The sequence below is a fragment of the Xyrauchen texanus genome, chromosome 45 (assembly GCF_025860055.1).
Source record: "Xyrauchen texanus isolate HMW12.3.18 chromosome 45, RBS_HiC_50CHRs, whole genome shotgun sequence".
Classification (NCBI taxonomy): Eukaryota; Metazoa; Chordata; class Actinopteri; order Cypriniformes; family Catostomidae; genus Xyrauchen; species Xyrauchen texanus.
The window spans coordinates 5,091,047-5,108,130 of record NC_068320.1 but is presented as its reverse complement, the minus strand read 5'-3'; the positions used below and the strand labels follow the sequence as shown (position 1 = coordinate 5,108,130).

Sequence of the window (17,084 nt, the reverse complement as noted above, 5' to 3'; positions counted from 1 at the left end):
AACCTCGTAAAAAGACTCATAAATAACATTGTATATGTTTACAATCTTGTGATGAATAAATTGTTTTTTTTTTTTTATAAAACGCTATCTCCCGCCAAAAAGTCTTATTTTATTAGACTAGATGACAGCAAGTACAAGAATTCTTTTTTTTCCTCTATGACCTTCCATCACAAAATGCCAATCTGAAATGTAGGTGGCACTCAAATGCATTTTAGATGTGCTCGTCCATAGACATTCATTATAATTTTCAATTCATGCACCACCCCCAATGTTTTATAGAATATCTCTGAGTGGACTAGAAGCTCAAACTGAGATATCATTAGGTGTCATTAGAGAGCTGAGATCCTCCCTTATGTCATGATATATAACATTTTATCATCAATAGTCGATAACATATATTTACGATGATTTGTTTAGCATGGTTTTCCTGCTGGACCGCATATTTTGTTCTAGACATCTAAGATATAACTGGATTATTCACACAACAAAGCTCACAGACAAGTAAAACATGTCTAATTTTGTAGAAAACTGCCTAAGGTTAGAGCAATTATAAAGTTTTTCGACTATTTAGGGCTTACAACACCAGTGCGTAAAATAAACATTTGTATTTGATGTCCTACGAAAATCATATTTCCCATTGTGATTCTTTTGAAAATCTATTGAACTGTGGTATTAGGGCAACAAAATAAGCTGTATACGCATTGCATTTCTGAGAATGAGAGCTTCCGTTTGATATATGATTTGTATATGTAAGTGTTATTTGAAAGACTTTTATATTTATATGAATATTTCTACCACATTACCGCTTATTTGCGACGCAGATGTTTTCAGACCTTATTTTGTTATTTTATGTTACATAAATGCAGAAGTGTTCCAAGCTAAGAAACAACACCACATATGCCAGATTATCCAGGGCCATAAACATTTTAAGTGTAAGCTTTTCGCAACACAGCGCCCCCTTTTGGACCAGCTGGCGGCTCTGGAGAGTTGAAGAGGTTAACGACTACTGTCTATCTCTGTTTTTGATGTCACTCACCTACAGTGTCATGTAGTTTCGTTAATTAAATGGGAACATTCTAGTTTTATCACATCACACGCTTACAGTGCAGACAATTAAAGGCCTTTTCACACCTAACATGAATTTTCACCACGATTTCTCGTTGCAATGAAAATATTTTATGCATATTTGCATTCAATGTCCCTTTCTATACCAAAAACGTGGTGGTTTCTCCACAAAATGTTTTCATATTTATTGCTGTTCTATCATTAACAGTTAAAAAATATATATAATAATGGATCAAACTAAAGATTTTGTTTGATGGGATTGTTTATAATTGCTTGTGTTATACAGATTCTTGGAGCATGCCACATTTAATTCCATGTGTAACTGCACAGTTAAAACACGCAGGGTTTTGAAACAAATCACCCTTGGTAAATATGAGCAAAAAGCTTTTTGGATCACTGACCTACTGGAAGATCCAACCATGACCCATTTTAAGTTATTTGGCAGAGGAAATCATGTTTTGATTTTTTATCAGTTGGTATTTGATCGAGTCCATGATGCCATGTATCAGAATAAGATGTAAAGGACCTCTGGCATACAAACATCCCCACAAATAAAATCCACCACCATATTTAACTGTGGACATGGGGTACTTTTCCATAAGGTTAGCTCTCTGTGTGCACCAAACCCATCTCTGGTTTTTGCTGCCAAAAAGCGCTGTTTTTGTTTCATTCTTCCGTAGAACCCAGTCCCATTTGACGTTCCAGTAGTGTCTGGCCAACTGAAGATGCTTGAATCTGTTGTTGGATGAGAGCAGAGGCTATTTTCTTGTAATCCTCCCAAACAACTTGTGGTGATGTAGTCTGATTTTAGTTTTGGAGACTGACACCAAGACACAACAAATTTCTGCAATTGTCCAGCTGTGATCCTTGGAGCATTTTTGACCACTCAAACCACCCTCCTCACCATGCGTGGAGACAATATAGACATGCGTCCTCTTCCAGGCCGATTCTTAAAATCTCAAGTTGATTGGAACTTCTTAATTAATGCCCTGATGGTGGAAATGGGTATTTTCAATGCTTTAGCTATTTTTCATCCATTTTTCCAGATTTCGTCTGCTATTACGTCAGTACGTCAGAGAAATCCGGACAATCTCAATGCTGATAGGCTTTTGCAAACAATGTGTCATGCAAATTTCTCGCTCGAGTTGATAAATTTGAACTCGCGCAAATATGCGAATGAAGCGATTTCGCATGTTCCAGTCACGTCATTCACTTAATTCGCACCACATGAGTTTGGTTTGTCCTTTTTGCAGCTGCGCGTTACCAATACAGCTTGAGCTTCACTTAATGCCCACTTACTAAATTCAAGCATGAATTGCTCAGATGTTAAGAATTTTTTTTGCGTAGGCCTACTTTTTAAACGCTTTATTTTTTATATAATTAATCGAACTGAATCAACACGTTAAATAGACAGTCCTAATATTTATATATATACACCAATCAGCCACAGCATTAAAACCACCTGCCTAATATCATGTAGGTCCCCCTCGTGCCGCCAAAACAGCTCTGACCCGTCGAGGCATGGTCTCCACAAGACCTGAGAAGGTGTCCTTTGGTATCTGGCACCAAGACATTAGCAGCAGATCCTTTAAGTCCTGTAAGTTGTGTGGTGGGGCCTCCATGGATCAGACTTTTTGGTCCAGCACATCCAATAGATGCTCAATCCGATTGAGATCTGGGGAATTTGAGGCAAAGTCAACATCTTGCACAAGCACCTGGCCATCCACATAATCTAAAAGAAAATGTGATTCATCAGACCAGGCCACCTTCTTCCATTGCTCCATGGTCCAGTTCTGACGCTCACATGCCCATTGTAGGACAGAGGTCAGCATGGGCACTCTAACCAGTGTGTGGCTACGCAGCCCCATACGCAGCAAGCTGTGATGCACTGCATGTTCTGACACCTTTCTCTCGTGGCCAGCATTGCGCTTTTCAGCAATTTGTGCTACAGTAGCTCTTCTGTTGGATCAGACCAGATGGGCTAGCCTTCGCTCCCCACACACATCAATGAGCCTTGGGCACCCATAACCCTGTCGCCGGTTGACCGGTTGTTCTTCTTTGGACCACTTTTGGTAGGTACTAACCACTGCATACCAGGAACACCCCACAAGACCTGCTGTTTGATCTGACCCAGTCGTCTAGCCATCACAATTTGGCCCTTGTCAAAGTCGCTCAGATTCTTATGCTTGCCTATTTTTCCTGCTTCCATCACATGAAATTCAAGAACTGATGTTCACTTGCTGCCTAATATATCCCACCCCTTGAAAGGTGCCATTGTAATGAGATAATAAATGTTATTCACTTCACATATCAGTGTTTTTAATGTTGTGGCTGGTCAGTGTAAGTGGCTTCAGTGTTGTTAGCTACTTTTTCATAGTTTTGTATTGTGGCTAACTACCTTTTCAAAAGGTTTGACTGTAACTTACTCCTTTTAATACTCAGCTCTTCCCCAACACTTTTTGATAGTAACATTGTTAAAAAGTAATAGCTTCTTAAAATATATTTAGCTAATTTTTGTTAGTAGCATGAAGTGTAGTTATTGTACTTACATAATCAAAAGGGTAGCCTGATTGTAGCTAACTAGGTCAAACTATGAATAAAATGTAGCATCTCTAACACAGACTGTAAGTTATTGCACAAATATAGACAACGTACTTCACTAGCGGCGTAAGTGTAGAGGACTTTGTTCTTAATCACAAACCACAGTCTCTTCCAGGGCTTTTTGTGACCTTTGGATCTTTGTAGGTATCCACTCATAGAAGAGTTCTCCGTGTTGGCCGAAACCTGTGAGCAACATGACATTTAAATAGTAACACAATATGATTGTTTTGTATACAGTTCTCGCTACAGTGACATATTATACAAACAATTTTTCCGGTTTGCTATTGGTGTGCTGCAGGTTACCTCTTTAAGGGCTGAAGGAATCTTCTTATGCTTTCTAGAAAAAGCAAATGTTGAACTCCGCCCACTAGGGGAAACAGTCACGTTGGATTGCTCACCTAAAAGATAAAAGCAAAACAGTAAACTAGATGTTTACACTTTTTGAGTTAGGGTGAGAGGTTTTTTTAGTGCAATGCTATGCAGTTGATAAGGTGTTCTAGGTGATTGCTAAGGTGTTTAGAGTGGTCTTTAGCATGTAACTAGTTGCTAGGGTGTCCAAGGTGATTGGCAGGGTTGTTGCCAAGTGGTTAAAAGGGTGTTCTGAGCAGTTACCAGGATATTGCTATGCAGCTGCTAAGGTGTTCTGGGTGGTTGCCAGGGCATTGCTATGCAGTTGTTTTGATGTTCAAAGTGGTTGCTAGGGTGTTCATGAGTGTACAAAAGTTGCGAGACAATTTGAACGCTTAAAGCTAAAGTATGTAATTTCTGCGCCACCAAATGGAATTGCAAAAATAAAACATTGTTTTCAAACAGCTTTCTGAAAACACGTCTTCTACATGGAACAGTGATCACATGCGCAGTAAGGGGTTTTAAGTGTTTTTGCATGTTTTAGCGTGGAGGAGCAACTTTTGAAAAACGCTTAAAAATGGCAGTGTGGATGGAGAACATTTAGAAAACGCAGTTTTTAAATGCCTTCGTAGAGATGGGGTAGTAAAAGAAGAGAAAGGCTGAGAAGAAGTGTTGAGTGAAAGCTACAATCTCATACCCTTGTGCTGTAGTTTAATATAGCAGTGATCACACACTCGTGCCAGCTGATTCTTCAGGTATTCCAGGTAATATTTATTAGAGGAACACGCCTGACACACCACCTGTTGCCAAAAAAGTCATCAGATCTATTAATTCACTTGACAATATAACAAAACCTGGGACTCATTTTCTGATCTCTGACCTTTCCGCAAGCCCGGCAGTGGTGGCGTCTCCAGGTGAGCGTGAATTCACACGTGCAGATCATACACATGGTTGTCCGCAAATCTGGGATCCAGATCGGAGCTTTAGAGCCCAGCGGAAGACCATCATCAGAAATTCCCTCCAACTACACAGAGAAAACAACACACATTAAACAAAAAATACATTTTCAGCATAAAAAACAAGCACACATTTTAAATAGAAGCAATGCACCTCTACAGACTCTTTCAAGATACCATACAACAATTATAAAAAACATTCTTACGCAGGCTAGGATGATAATTTGGCATTTCAATTACATACAGTGGGGTCCAAAAGTCTGAGACCACTAGTGCCAATAATGCTTCTATTTTGAATTTAATACAATTCAATCAATTGCAAATTATATAATTAATGACCAAGAAATAGTGCAACATCTTCAATATTAAAAATGTCTTAATTTTATTTAACCTGTAAATGTGGTCTCAGACTTTTGGGCCCCCACTGTATTTTATTTTGTTTACTCAGAAATGTATCCAAATTTGGCATGGGATAGGTAAAAATAGTTCTGGTCTACAGGCCTTAGAACATTCAACTGGGTAATTTACACACACAGATATAAAGATTAGAGCACTATACACTCACCTAAAGGATTATTAGGAACACCATACTAATACTGTGTTTGACCCCCTTTCGCCTTCAGAACTGCCTTAATTCTACGTGGCATTGATTCAACAAGGTGCTGAAAGCATTCTTTAGAAATGTTGGCCCATATTGATAGGATAGCATCTTGCAGTTGATGGAGATTTGTGGGATGCACATCCAGGGCACGAAGCTCCCGTTCCACCACATCCCAAAGATGCTCTATTGGGTTGAGATCTGGTGACTGTGGGGGCCATTTTAGTACAGTGAACTCATTGTCATGTTCAAGAAACCAATTTGAAATAATTCGAGCTTTGTGACATGGTGCATTATCCTGCTGGAAGTAGCCATCAGAGGATGGGTACATGGTGGCCATAAAGGGATGGACATGGTCAGAAACAATGCTCAGGTAGGCCGTGGCATTTAAACGATGCCCAATTGGCACTAAGGGGCCTAAAGTGTGCCAAGAAAACATCCCCCACACCATTACACCACCACCACCAGCCTGCACAGTGGTAACAAGGCATGATGGATCCATGTTCTCATTCTGTTTACGCCAAATTCTGACTCTACCATCTGAATGTCTCAACAGAAATCGAGACTCATCAGACCAGGCAACATTTTTCCAGTCTTCAACTGTCCAATTTTGGTGAGCTCTTGCAAATTGTAGCCTCTTTTTCCTATTTGTAGTGGAGATGAGTGGTACCCGGTGGGGTCTTCTGCTGTTGTAGCCCATCCGCCTCAAGGTTGTGCGTGTTGTGGCTTCACAAATGCTTTGCTGCATACCTCGGTTGTAACGAGTGGTTATTTCAGGCAAAGTTGCTCTTCTATCAGCTTGAATCAGTCGGCCCATTCTCCTCTAACAAGGCATTTTCGCCCACAGGACTGCCGCATACTGGATGTTTTTCCCTTTTCACACCATTCTTTGTAAACCCTAGAAATGGTTGTGCGTGAAAATCCCAGTAACTGAGCAGATTGTGAAATACTCAGACCGGCCCGTCTGGCACCAACAACCATGCAACGCTCTAAATTGCTTAAATCACCTTTCTTTCCCATTCTGACATTCAGTTTGGAGTTCAGGAGATTGTCTTGACCAGGACCACACCCCTAAATGCATTGAAGCAACTGCCATGTGATTGGTTGATTAGATAATTGCATTAACGAGAAATTGAACAGGTGTTCCTAATAATCCTTTAGGTGAGTGTACATTAGATATAACACAGATACAAACATGTAAAATCAACACACACTCAAGGACGCCCACACACACTCGCCTCTTGGCATTTGCTGGAGAAGAATGAAATCTTCTTTCTGGTGTAGTCGTCTATTGCATTAGCGATGGCTTCCAACCATTCATCTCTCTCTGTGGCTGAACTGCAAACAATGTTTAGAACCAGTCATTTCAATTAAAACAGTACCAAATATTTAATTATTTTGGCATAAGTGATGAAAAATCTGTTATCAAGTATGATTATTGACTCCACTACTGAAATGACTTTTTGGATCCAAAACTTCATAATATTTTTTTCCAAACATTTGGGTTACATGTGTGCGAGTATGCGTATAAGGGCTACAACCCTAGTGTATGTGTATTTCTTACTTGGCAGACAGTATGAAGGAGCGTTCCACACTCTCAATGTTTAACTCATTCTGATAGGCCTCTTGACTGGGCTTGCTCACCTATAAAAGACGTGAGACACAAATACAGGTTAAATCTCCTGTTATGCATTTTTCGTGTGCGTGTGTGTGTGTGTGTGTGTGTGTGTGTGTGTGTGTGTGTGTATATGAGAGTGGACATCTGACCTTCATGCCAGCCAAAGAGAGCATGCTGTTGACTTTATACTGGCCGGACTGCACTGGTGTTGTATACAGCAGAATATCATTAAACTGTGTGAGAGAAAGTTGACATTCCCTGACTGTCCCAATTACAAAAAAGCATTACACCTCCCGTATGTCATATGGAGGAGTCATAAGAAGCACTAGCTTATGACCTGCTAATATGGTCATTTCAACAACAAAATCACCCAAAATCACTATATGGACATACTAAGTCTTCATACTAAGCATAATGTATGAAAAAAAGCTTAAATTTTATAATAGTTTTCAACGTGGCCTCTCACAAAAGTATACCGTTATTTTTCTCACCAGGAAGAACATTCTGGGCTGCATAACTTTCCTGGAGAGTTTCATCAGAGTGCCCTCTTTTAGGAAAACCTGCATATGGACACACAGAAACCCAGTATGTTAGTTTAGCAACACAGAATGCAGACGTAATACATGGCTGCATCATGGGTAATGCAGTCTTTCTTACCCTGCCAGGCTGCACGATTTCATGATGACCGTTGAGACTGTACTGAACCTGCATCAGTTTCTGAAAGTTATCCTGAATACAATGATATACGTGTTAGAAGTAATTCATATTCATGATATGGTAATGAGGAGTTGTTTGTCATACCCCTTGTTTCATGATGTCATTTGCATGGTTTGCAACTTCCTTCACCACACCAAGAGCAGCTGTGTAAACCAAACCAAACCAGAAAAGTTCAACAAAGTATTTTAAAGGTATGTATAAGCGTCAAATCAAGCTGATATATAAGAATAACTCTCTAGTGTGTGCATGTATTACTTATAGGGAAATCTGTGAGCTCTTACTTTGTGTGTCTTTGTAGTCAGATGAATCCTCAGGAAGGTTCTTCAAATAATCTGAAAGTGGCATAAAAATAATTGAATTAGAAGAGTCAGAAGCGGTCAAAGAAATCTTTGTAATTTTGTTCTTCATGCTTATGAAATTCCCTCCTGATCCACTGCTGAGTGTAGCATGTGATTATATAAAGATGTACAGAATGTACCTGTAAGCAGGAGTTGGTATTGAGGGATCCTCTGTACTGGTTTCAAAAGATAATGCTTTAATGCCAGACTAGCACAGCGAGGACTCGTCTATGAAAAGAGAGTGAAAATGAAAGATCAACTAAACAGACCCATCAAAACAATATCATAAGGATTTTATGCATAAATATTTTGCTGTTTTTATATTCAGCTTTCACACTGTTGCATATTTCTGTCTCATTATCCAAAAGTTAGATTTCTGCACCAATTACTAGAACAATTTCACATACCACAAACAACATACCTCAAACTGACGTACAACGTTGGCAAACGGAGGATTTTTGCGGCACTGTTCATCCAGCAGGGCTATATTATGGTCAAACTCTCGTATATAGGTTGAGTACATCTTCAAGTATGGACCCTTCTGAACAAAGATATCAGCCAACCTCTGGTGATCAGACCTGCAAGAGTCACAGACATGCCAAAAAAATCCTGTATTGAGCATTATGTGGTTTATGATATTTGTGTTTTAATAGCTATACAAGTTTTGCCTCTTAAATATTCTTTACAGACAGTATCTATAAACTACTTTGCCCCTTAGAGGACAGGAAGGGAATGTATTTTTTTAAATAGGTTAGCGTTCACTCACATAAGTTTTGTATTCCTTGCTACAGTTTGCATTTGCTCGTAAAACGTTTTTGCGATTTCTCACAATTGTTTGATATCACTCAAATAGTTGCGTTCCCTCGCCATAGTATGCGTTCCCTTGCAACAATTTTTGCACTCCTCTGCAATTGTTTTCATTTACTTGCAATACATTTTGAGCTCCCTCAATTGGTTTGCATTGCCTCGCAATAGTTTGCATTATCTCACAATTAGTTTTGTGGTCCCACTAAATAATTTGCATTCCATCGAAATAATTTATGCTCCTTCGCAACAAGATTTGCGCTTCCTCGCAATACGTAGTTTGCATTCCCTCACAGTACGTTTTGTGCTCCCTCGAATAGTTTGTTTTATCACAACAAGATTTGATCTCCTTCGAATCATTAGCATTCCCTCGCAGTAGTTTGCATTCCCTCAAATATGTTTTCAGCTCCTTGAATTGTTTGCATTCCCTCGCAATCAGTTTTGCGATTTCTTGAATAGTTTGCGTTCCCTCGCAATAAATTTTGTGCTACCGCTCAATAGTTTGTGTTCCCTCACAGTAGTTTGCATTAGTCAGCAGCACGTCTGGTCTTTAATCAGCCAAAGAGGGCTTACGTCACCCCAGTCTTGATTTCACTCCACTGGTTACCAGTAGCTGTCCACATCAAATCCAAGGCTTTGACTCTGGCTTTCAGGACAGCCTGTGGAAAGTCACCCTCTTCAATTCACTCCTCCAGGTCTATGTTCCAATTCGCTCTCTGCAGTCAATGAACGAGCGGTGCCTGGTGGTCCCATTACATAGAGGAACAAATTCAATTTCACAATCGTTTAGTTTCTCTGTTCCTCTGTGGTGGAATTAATTTCGCACCTCCACACAATCATTCCCACACAATCGTTTGCTTTCCCTCACAATAAGTTTGGTGTTCCCTCACAATAATTTATCCATTCTTATGAAAATTGACCATGGTTTTACTATAGTAACTATAGTTCAACTTTGGTATTTATATTAAAACGTAACCACAAAAGTGACCATGGATTTAATACAATATCACAAATCCATTGCAATAGAATGCAAAACTGTTTCAGAAAATAAATTCCCTCTCTGTCCTCTAAGGGGCTCCATAATAAACTCATAATTGAATTCTATCTGCTGCTACCCACTAAACATAAGTGCTACTCCAGCTTGGATTGTGGATATCAGGCTATATTACTGATTATTAATACATTTTTCCCACCCAACATGGCCTAGACTACAGAAAAGTAATTTCAAAGGCAGAGAAAGTGATTACATTTTGATGAAGATTATGAAAACAAACCTTTTCTTTTGAATGAAATGCACTGATTAACAACAGGGGCATTTTCTAAGAAAGTAAATGGGGTCATTATAGATTTCATGTTGACTCTACAAGAACTAAGTGAGCTTGTGTGTGTGTGTGTGTGTGTGTGTGTGTGTGTGTGTGTGTGTGTGTGTGTGTGTGTTTGTTTAAGTACCAGTGGGCAACTCTCTCCTCAAGTTCTTTCAGCAGATCTTTATTCAGTTCGTAAAGTTGAGGCAGGTAGTACAAGATCTGATTCAATACTTTGTCCTCCACTAATGTCTTCCCGCTCGCACGAGATGCTTTGGCAACCGCATCCCGGAAATCCTGACACAGAAACAGAGATGTTATGTAGTGCCAAATTCCAATGTACAGCAACAAAACAGGCTAGACAAAATGAGTAATAACCAAAAACACATGCTAAAATCCACAAAGCTGCACATTGGTAGCTGACATTAAATTTCAAACAGTAATAGGTGTGTCCTGCTACATATCATATAAAAGTATTTTAAACATTTTCAGATTTTTTTATAACTGTTAAACATGCAATTCTTATTACCATATAATAATTGAAAAACTACAGGGAATATTTGAACATTCCATTTAAAATGAAAAAGTTGATGGACATAATTCAACTATCCTCAAAGCCACATACTCAATACTCAACAAAAATATTTCACATTATATACATTGTATATATACAAATTAATTACGGTAAAGAGAATTCAGGAGGAAATGCACTTAAGGCTAGGTTATACATAATTTTTCCGCATGACCAAGTGCATAACCAAGTGCTTAGACTTTCAAAGTATACTCTTTTGACTGAAAGCCTGTACGGACGTGTTCAACACACTCTTTTAGCGCAATCAATGGAAGTCAATCAATACACTGACAACGCAGACTATCCGTGTGTCTAGAACAACTAGACTGAATGCAGACAGTTGCAGACTATTGATTTAAAACATTTGCAATTATATGCAATTATAATATAAAAAATTATATTATATTATATTATATATTATATATATACATACACACACAGGCAGCCAAAAGTTTGGAACGATGTACAGATTTTGCTGTTTCGGAAGGAAATTGGTACATTAATTCACCAATTAATACAGTCAGGACATTACTGATGTAAAAAACTGCACCATCACTATTTGAAAAAAGTAATTTTTGATCAAATCTAGACAGACCCCAGATCAGCTAGACTGTAAGGTGCGTGAGAAGTGCCCAAAAGTCACATCTATAGCAAGTGCTACAGGAAGTGTGGGGTGAAATGTCACCTGAGTATCTGGACAAACTGACAGCTAGAATGTCAAGGATCTGCAAAGCTGTCATTGCTGCATGTGAAGGTTTTTTGATGAGAACTCTTTGAAGTAGTTTAAGAAGTTCTGAAAAATCTTTATCAAATTGTAATAGTAATTTTTCACATTATTAATGTCCTGACTATACATTTTGATCAGTTGAATGCCACTTTGGTGTATAAAAGTGACAATTTCTTTCCATAAGAGCAAAATCTGTACATTATTCCAAACTTTTGGCCTATACACACACACACACACACTATATATATATATATATATATATATATATATATATATATATATATATATACACACACACACACACACACAGTTGCAAGAAAAAGTATGTGAAACCTTTGGAAATTTCTGCATTATATATATATTTCTCTTAAAACCTGGTTTGATCTTCATCTAAGTTACATAATGAACACACACAATCTGTTTTAACACAAATTATTGTATCGTTCTTGTACATATTGAACACATCATTCAAACATTCACAGTGCATGTTGGAAAACATGTGAACCCCTAGGCTAATGATGTCAACAAAAGGTAATTTGAGTCAGTAGTTGGCAAACCTGTAATCCAAATAATGAAATGAGCTTGGAGGTGTGGGTTAGAGCTACTTTGATTTATAAAAAGCACTCAAACATTTTGAGTTTGCTATTCATAAGAAACATCTGCTGACGTGGACCATGCCTCGCAAAAAAAAGAGATCTCAGAAGACCTACAATCACAAATTGTTGCTTTGCATAAAGCTGGAAAGGGTAACAAAGTTATCTCGAAGACCTTAGATATTCATCTGCCCACAGTTAGACAAACTGTTTATTAATGGAGACGATTTAGTACTGTGGCTACTCTCCCTAGAAGTGGCTATCCACCTAGTTCAAACAAAGGCTACAACGCAGAATGCATAATTAGGTAAAAAAGAACCATTGAGTGACAGCTAAGGACTTACGCAATCATTGGAACTGGTTAACATATCTGTTCATGAGTCTTCTATATGGAAAACATTTAACAGGCATGTTGTCCATGGCAGGACACCACAAAGTGATATGTAGTGATATTCACTCATGAAGTTTTGCATTCAACACACAGCTACACATTAAAGTTTGCTCATTAAAGCTACTCAGAAATAATTAGACAGATGTCTGAGTATGTGTGTCCCGAAATAAGCCTAATCAGACAGATGTCTTTGTATGTGTGTGCATATTTGTGTGATCCCTCTACAACTCTGCTGTAGCCATGAGAATCAAATATTGTATGTAATGTTCTGCAATTACACACAAACTAATACAATTCTACTGTAAAAACTATTTTTTTCTCTGATACAAATCTGAAGCCAGTGAAAACAGTGACGACTTACAATGTGAAGCAACTTCAGAACATCCACAAATCTGCAGAAGACACACAGACACAATCAAAACAAACTCGGCCACACACAAATAAACAATCTGTGCATGTGGTCGCTACTAAAATATGCACACACATCAATATACACAGCACAAATGAACAGATCTTCATCATATAAAGCACTATTAAATGAACACTGATATCACAATACTTACACTTTCTCTGAGCTCATGATCTCCATGGCGATGTGGACCACCTTGTTTCTCTTCGCCTTCTCTACCTCCTACAGAAACACACATTAAAACGCTGTTATGATATTAAACTATATTACAATCTATAATATTCTTTAGAATGGCATTAACTTACACAGCTGCTGCATCCAACCATGATTACTGACAATATAGCCTCATATCAAAACAAACGCCCTGTACCTCCCATCTGTGTGTGTGTGTGTGTGTGTGTGTGTGTGTGTGGGCTGCTTGGAGAAATTGTTTTGGGACAGCGAGAGGCTGCAATCTTTATTTGGATCAGGGGTCTGTCTCAACACAAGGACAGAGTTTGATTGAAAGGACCCCCTGTTTCTTAGATCGGGCATGTTTGGAAGTCTTTAAGGATTATCTCCAGACAGACCGTCTGCTGGACGCGCCTGCTCGAGATTGATACATTATATAATTTAGTGTTTGGAATTGTACCTTTTTTTTATTTTTTATGTTTTATTCCCTTTTCTCCCAATTTGGAATGCCCAATTCCTACTACTTAGTAGGTCCTCTGGTGGCATGGTTACTCACCTCAATCCGGGTGGCGGAGGACAAGTCTCAGTTGCCTCCGCTTCTGAGACCACCAATCTTGTGCATCCTATAACGTGACTCACTGTGCATGACACCGCAGAGACTCAGAGCATGTGGAGGCTCATGCTACTCTCCGCGATCAACGCACAATTCACCACACGCCCCATTGAGAGCGAGAACCACTAATCGCGACCACAAGGAGATTACCCCATGTGACTCTACCCTCCCTAGCAATCGGGCCAATTTGGTTGCTTTAGGAGACCTGGCTGGAGTCACTCAGCACGCCCTGGATTTGAACGCACGACTCCAGGGATTGTAGCCAGTGTCAATACTCGCTGAGCTACCCAGGCCCCTGGAATCACACTTTTTTTTTTGTCTTCGAATTAAGGTTAGAAATGGAAGTGTAGAACATTTAAGACAAGAAATAGCATTCACAATGCATTTAACTTGCATGGCAGAACATTCAGTAGGACGTAATGTAGGGCTGGACTTAGTGGAACAAGTTAAAAGTGATATTATTGGTTAAAGTGATAGTTTGCAAAAAATTAAAATTATCTCATCATTTACTCACCCACATGCCATCCCAGATGTGTTTGACTTTTTGTCTTGTGCAGAGCACAAAGATTTTTAGAAGAATATTTCAGCTCTATTGGTCCTCACAATGCAAGTGAATGGTGACCAGAACCAAAAAAAGGTCATAAAGGCAGCATAAAAGTAACCCATAAGACTCCAGTGGTTTGATCCATATCTTCAGAAGCGATATGATAAGTGTGGGCGAGAACAAATCAATATTTAAAACTTTTAGTTATTTTACTAAAATCTCCATTTCAGTTTCACATACTTCTTTTGTTTTTGACGATTCACAGTCATTTACCACCACCTACTGGACAGGGAGGAGAATTTATAGTACAGAACGACTTAAATATTGATCCGTTTATCACCCACACCAATCAAATCATAAATCCATAAATATATGGATTTAACAATGGAGTAATATGGATATGCTGCATTTATATGGTTTTTGGACATTCAAATTCTGGTCACCATTCACTTGCATTATATGGACCTACAGAGCTGAAATATTCTTCTAAAAATCTTCATTTATGTTCTGCAGAAGAAGGAACATCATTCACATCTGGAATGGCATGAGAGTTAATGAAGAGAGAATAAAAAGTTTGTGGTGAAATATCCATTTAAACCAAAGTTACTGTAGCAAAACCATGGGTAATTATTGTAAGGGAATGTCACCCTAAATAAATAAATGAACTATCAGGTGATATTTAAATGTGTAGTCAGAACTGAACTGTGCGCACACAATAAGACCAGGGACATTTATTGAGAAAATAAATATGGTACATTTTCATTTCATGTTGTCTATAAATTTCCAAGACGAGTTTTTCAGTTGACAACTTCTATTAAAAGGAATTTTCCAGGTTCAATAAAGGTTCAACTCTATGGACAGCATCTGTAACTACAGAAATAATTTCAACTCATCCCTCAGTTTATAAAAACAACCAAAACTGTTCCTTTCTGGCTAAGGTACAGTTTTGTATTGACTTTGCATAGTGTGACGAGGAGGAGGGTGTGGCCGGAGCAGAGTCAACTAATCAGCAGGAGAGAGAGATAAAGGGGAGTCGGAGACACCGGTTCAAGAGAGACACACACGGCCATGCTGTGTGTTTATGTTTGTTTTACGTTATGATTCAGTTATTTTACGTCATTTAAGTTGACTCTTCTGCTGGTTGCAAGGTTAGTATGTGATTCCTACACCCTAGTCTCATGTTAAAGGGATGGTTCACCAAAAAAGAAAAATGTACTTCTGCCGAACGCAATCAAAGGTTTTTTGGAGAATATCTCATCTCTGTAGGTACTCACAAAGCAATTGAATTGGTATCACATTTTTGAAGGTCTAAAAACATATAAAGGCAACATAAAAGTAATTTATTTGACTCCAGTGGTTAAATCCATATCTTAAGAAGTGACATGATAGGTGTTTGTGAGAAACAGATCAATGAGCATGTGCACGAGTTACATGCACGGCAATACGCTGAGTACATTACATTTTTAAAACCTTATTTTTTAAAAATCGGAGAAAGCAAGAAAACTGTGTTTACATGAGATTTGAAATAATCACGTAATTCTCTGCTTTTGACCTCAAACCATGAAGAGGCATGCGCCACGTAAAAAATTCTGTGAAATCGGCGTAATTGGCAAAAATCTACCTCTAACGACCAGTTTATTCTTATGCCATTCATGACCGTACGCCGATAAAGGAACACCGTCTATTGCGTTTACATGATGTCGACTTATTAAGCATAACCAGTGTAAGAACATTCATATAAACTCGCTCACTGTTTAAGTCCTTTTTTACGATCAGTTCCCACTTTTACTTGCTTCTTCTTTTGTTTCTGGTGATTTGCATTATTCGTCCATATCGCCACCTACTGGGCAGGAAGGAGAACTTATAGTTGAAAAATTAAATACACCTATCATATCACTTCCGAAGACATGGATTTAACCACTGGAGTCATATGGATTACATTTATGCTGCCTTTATATGCTTTTTGGAGTTTCAAATATCTAAATTTTTGTTCAAAAGAAGAAAGTCATAAACATCTGGGATGGCATGAGGGTGAGTAAATGAGAGAATTTTCATTTTTGGATGAACTACTGCTTTCCCTTTAACACAAAGTTATAATTATTTTTAAGTATTGTGTATATACTTTAAAAACAGTGTGTATTTTAACATTTACTTGGATATATTTTTAAATGTTAGACTTCCATTGAGAGTACCATCGTGTAAACACATTTTTGCTTGTTTTTACAAGTCAACATTATCACAGATGCTGTTGATAAAACTGAACTTGAACTGAACACGGAACATTCCTGAAATAGCAGGTGCTCACCAACTAGAATGTTGCAATGCTGGTTTGTAAATCTGTGTAAAATGCAGTACCTCTTTGTTTTTTGATTGGCTCATATCTTCCTTGCTGGAGTTGCAGCTGTTATCATCTTCCTCATTAGAGCTTAAACCATCTTCTGACACATCACCACTTCCCGAACATCTGACATAAAACAGGAAGTCACATTTAGTTCATGCAATCAAAAATACTGTACATTCCTGCACAAATATTTGCACATATATGCATTAATTAATTTTTTTGTTTTAGTTATAATATTAGTCTACAGCAGGGGTTCTCAACCTTTTGCAAGCTGGGCCCCCCCAAAGCTGGTTCATTGCAGTTGGGGCCCTAGTGCCCCCCGCCCCGCCCCATGCTTTATTGTTGTTATTATTATTATTATTATTATAATAATTG

The 17,084-nt window shown here is 38.4% G+C and overlaps 1 protein-coding gene across 2 annotated transcripts in view; it reads right to left on the bottom strand.

Annotated features, from left to right (window-relative positions):
• The window catches only part of LOC127637756 (FYVE, RhoGEF and PH domain-containing protein 6-like), a 45,527-nt gene that overhangs the window by 9,839 nt on the left and 18,604 nt on the right, over positions 1 to 17,084 (bottom strand). For both annotated transcript variants that reach the window (XM_052119007.1, XM_052119008.1), the window contains exons 3-19: positions 16,724 to 16,832; positions 13,195 to 13,262; positions 12,993 to 13,023; positions 10,495 to 10,646; positions 8,663 to 8,819; positions 8,382 to 8,469; positions 8,185 to 8,235; positions 7,988 to 8,046; positions 7,844 to 7,915; positions 7,678 to 7,746; positions 7,336 to 7,419; positions 7,133 to 7,212; positions 6,807 to 6,906; positions 4,895 to 5,038; positions 4,712 to 4,814; positions 3,970 to 4,064; positions 3,721 to 3,849 (exon numbers count right to left, since the gene is read on the bottom strand). In XM_052119007.1, coding sequence (XP_051974967.1) covers positions 3,721 to 3,849; positions 3,970 to 4,064; positions 4,712 to 4,814; positions 4,895 to 5,038; positions 6,807 to 6,906; positions 7,133 to 7,212; positions 7,336 to 7,419; positions 7,678 to 7,746; positions 7,844 to 7,915; positions 7,988 to 8,046; positions 8,185 to 8,235; positions 8,382 to 8,469; positions 8,663 to 8,819; positions 10,495 to 10,646; positions 12,993 to 13,023; positions 13,195 to 13,262; positions 16,724 to 16,832 — 1,591 coding nt within the window. The remainder of the gene's footprint in view (positions 1 to 3,720; positions 3,850 to 3,969; positions 4,065 to 4,711; positions 4,815 to 4,894; positions 5,039 to 6,806; positions 6,907 to 7,132; positions 7,213 to 7,335; positions 7,420 to 7,677; positions 7,747 to 7,843; positions 7,916 to 7,987; positions 8,047 to 8,184; positions 8,236 to 8,381; positions 8,470 to 8,662; positions 8,820 to 10,494; positions 10,647 to 12,992; positions 13,024 to 13,194; positions 13,263 to 16,723; positions 16,833 to 17,084) is intronic.